At 46.4% G+C, this 3,855-nt stretch overlaps 1 protein-coding gene across 1 annotated transcript; it reads right to left on the minus strand.

Annotated features, from left to right (window-relative positions):
* Positions 1-844: 844 nt before the first annotated feature.
* On the minus strand, positions 845-1,621 carry LOC103212564 (spindlin-2). The gene has a single exon (XM_007958532.2). It carries the CDS (start codon positions 1,619-1,621, stop codon positions 845-847), a length of 777 nt encoding a protein of 258 aa, XP_007956723.1.
* Positions 1,622-3,855: the final 2,234 nt, after the last annotated feature.

Raw genomic sequence — 3,855 nt, forward strand, 5'->3', positions numbered from 1 at the left:
TTGTTCCTTTCTTTGTACAGAGCCAAGAAGGGCAATGTGGATGCTGCCAAAATGCCAACTTTTTTCTGGGACCTCCCATACCTCATGCACCCCACTCCCCATGCCCTTTTCCCTGTGTCCTCACTCTATCTGCCGATCTTTCATTTTAGCATGCCTTTTCCCTCTGTGTTCCTCCCTTTCAGGCCTCCCATTCAGGCATAGACTCTCCTTATGTGCATCTTTTAGACACTCCCCAGATTCCTGCCAACTTGGTCTCTCTCCCTCTTGCTCCTGACCCCATCCACACTTCGTTGTGACACTCTCTATTCAATCTACTGTCTATTTTCTTCTAAGTCCCAAGACTTTACCTCCTTCTGTCATTCTCCATCCCCTTCCCAGTTAGATGTCTCCTCCTCATTAGGTTTTCCCTTTCTCCAGGGAGCATCTCCATTTCTGGCCTCTTCCCAATTCTTCCTAAACAATCATCTCCTCTTCTCTCTCCCTCATATCTCATCTCTAGTTCTTTCTCCTCCCTCTAGGCCAGGCCAGCTAAGTCTTATTCCATTTTTACATGACTATGATACTAGCTTAACTTTATCCACAGCCTGAACGTACGGTTGCTTCTTTCTTTCACGCCCGTTCCCCAAACACACCCAACCTTTTCAAGAAGACAAATTCCTTACACAAGGCATGTCATGTCCACATAAAATTTGTATTTTTCAGAACAAAATAGCAGTTATGCTGGCAAAGATGTAGAGTTAACAGGGACCCTCAAGCTTTCACTACACTAAAAAGCAACATATTTTTGCATGTCTACAAATTATACATTTGTTTCCACAAATGTGGCAAAATTTTACCGTAACAGTTAGGACTTTTTCACCAAATCATAGACATAGATATGGAAGTCATCATCAAACTTGATGAAATACACAGAGGGTTTCGCTTTAACTTGATGAATGACCTTGCCTGTCCTTTTGGAGCCATCTTCTTTGGTATATTCCACGTGTTTACCTATCAGGCCATCTACAACTCCTTCTGGCTCCCTCTCTGCTGGAGGAGACTCATTGGACTCTGGCATGATACGGAGGTCACCTTCTTTATAATCATCTAAAAGCTGGTACATGTACAAGACAGGGTCTTTCTCATAGGTAATATAAAACCAGGCTTTCATGATAGGTGCTTGGGCTAAGACCATCCCCCTCCATTCATCCTTAGAACCATGCTCACCCTCAAACATATGTTCCACTGCTTTTCCAATTATAGTGTTTGCAAGGCGCACATCTCTGACTCGAGAAAATGGCACCTTATCAGGAAGGATTTTAAGCTTTAAAATCCTTTCATCTCTGTGAAGTTCCAGTCCATAGACACAGTCAATTCCATCATATTTCACCAGATAAAGAGAGGGATTTATAGGCACCTGATCCAGAACGGTTCCTTTCCACTGGGTGATGGGCTCATCGCCTTCCTTCCATCCGTGTGAAATTCTGCAGCCCACGATGTTTCTGCGGGGCTGAGAGGAAGGTCGGCCCCTCTGCTTCTTCTGGAAGGTCTTTTTCTTCCTCATATTTGCAGATCCAGTGTGGTGACCTACAGCTGTTCTGGTGTGCTGCCTTACAGCTGCCTTTTTGTAAAGGGTCTTCATACCTGCAGGGGAGGAGAGAGGCTAGGGAGAAATGTGCAATGTGTGTTTCAAGTTATATTTTATAGCTGTACAGGGAAGTCCTTGTGTACTTGGTACACCTCCACCCATGTTATTCCTAAGTCTAGCAGCAATGCTGGATATCAAGGCACTCTTGGATGCCTGCCTGCAGTGCCCCCCTTCCAGACTTGTTCATACTGTGTGGGAGGGCTTGAGAGGAGGTGGCTGTGGTGGTCATGGTGGTTGAGGCCCCCACAAGATGGAGCAGCTTCCTTTGCATGTTGCCAGCCCCTCTGTCACCATCCTAGCGCCCCCAGCAACGCGCTCACAATTTGTTATTCCCCAGCTCATCTCATTATTTCCACGCGTGTACCTCCTTTACTCCCGCCCATCAGCCGCAGCTCTTCATCCTTCTTGTCTGCCTATCCTTGTGCCTCTCAATGACGATTACCTCTCTCTCATGTCTCTTTTGCAGCCATCCCCTTTTGCCTGCTTGGCACCCACCACAAAGCTATTTCCCTTTCTGGCCACCCTTGTACACCAGCCTGGTGCTCGTCGTCAACCCTGCCCTCCGATTCCTAAATCAACCTTCCCAGACTTCCTCATCTGCCATTCTTGCACCCACCAACCACCATCCCTCGGGTCCCTAGTCAAGCGCCCACCTCCCCTCCGACCCCCGATCGCGGGCCTCACGTGCCCAAATTGGACAACTCGCTGCTGCCTCAGCTGTGATCCTGTGGCGACAAGCCGAATGCTTGCAAGACTTGAGAGTGGAGTATCCGCAGGCGAGGAGCACGTCTAAAAGGAAAGCACTGGGCTCGCGCGTCCTTCGCCTGGCTGCCCGCGGCGGCTGCCCCTCTGCCACATCGGGCTCCCACCCGCCGCTGCCCCGCCGCAGTCTCCTCCCTCTTTCCGTAGCGCAGCTTCCTGCCAGGAGAGAGGCCTCCCCTTCCTGCTAAACACTGCGAGCCCCCATGGCCCCCACCCGCTCCAGAGTTCTGGGCCGGGGAGGCTCTCCTGGGTTCTGGCCCCGCCCCTTCCCCAAACCTTAGATCAGCGAAGTCCACTACCGCCCATCCTCCATCCCGTCCACCCCTCCCCCAGTTTGGGGCCCCCAGGCTCTCCACCCCCTTCTCCACCTCCACTCTCTCGCGCCTGCTGCCTCATCTGCTTTCCATCTTCTAGGAATTCACCCTTTCCTTTTTTTTTCCCCTTGCCCTTATGGAGTTGTTCTTTATATACATAATTCTGCTTTTCCTGTCATTTAAGGGGATTTGGGGTTGGGTGAAAGAAAGGCGCCAGTGTTTACTCTGCCATCTTGACCCAATCTCTATGTAATTATTCCTGACTGGTTATTCTCCAGACTTAGGTTCTTGAGATTTTTTTTTTCTTTCTGTTTCTCTTTTGTCCACAATGTGGACACTGTAGAATTCAGAAAATTGACTTGAAGAAGAAAAAATAATCAACTGTAATCCCACCTAAATTCTTCAGGGCTCACACAGCAAGTCTTGGGTGTGTGTGGGGGGAATTTCCTTTGCTTATTTTCTAAACTCATAGATAGCTGGGATCATTTTGCACATTTGTTGTTAAAAATTCTTTGTAATATTATTTTTAACTGATATATTGAGGAATATAGTTAAATAACAATATTAGAAGCATGATATACCTTACATTAATAATTAACACTATTCGTTTTTATTCGTACTTCCAAATGTAGAAATTAAATATTACCAATACAATGTATTTCTATTTTAGCCTCTAGACTTGATCCTATTCTAGCCCCCATCATTAACACTAATACTGACCATTCATATTTTTGTGTATTCTAACAACCTATATTTTTGTATGTATTCATATTTACAAGTGCTTGACAAGCATTTTACTTCACGTTTTGTTTTTAATTTACATTATGAAGGAACATTACTCCATACTGGAGGAATAACAATAATTCTGTCCAATGTCCCACGCCTGACTTTTATGAGAAATGGCTCTGGGTCATTTTGCTCTAGGTGTACACTGTATAGAAGCCCAGTGCACAGTGTTTAAAACTCTCTACTGCTAATGCACACGTCTGCGGTTCAACCCATCAGCCAGCATCACTGAGGGAGAAAGATGAGAAAGTCGGCTACTTTAAAAGCTTTGGAAATGCTGTGGTGGCAGTTCTACTCTGTCCTAAAGGGTCTCTATGAGTCAGAATGTACTCTGTGGCAGTGGGTTTCATTCGGTTTTTGGTTACT

This window comes from Orycteropus afer, unplaced genomic scaffold, assembly GCF_000298275.1.
Source record: "Orycteropus afer afer isolate SDZICR_OR568_19922 unplaced genomic scaffold, OryAfe1.0 scaffold01006, whole genome shotgun sequence".
Taxonomy (NCBI): domain Eukaryota; kingdom Metazoa; phylum Chordata; class Mammalia; order Tubulidentata; family Orycteropodidae; genus Orycteropus; species Orycteropus afer.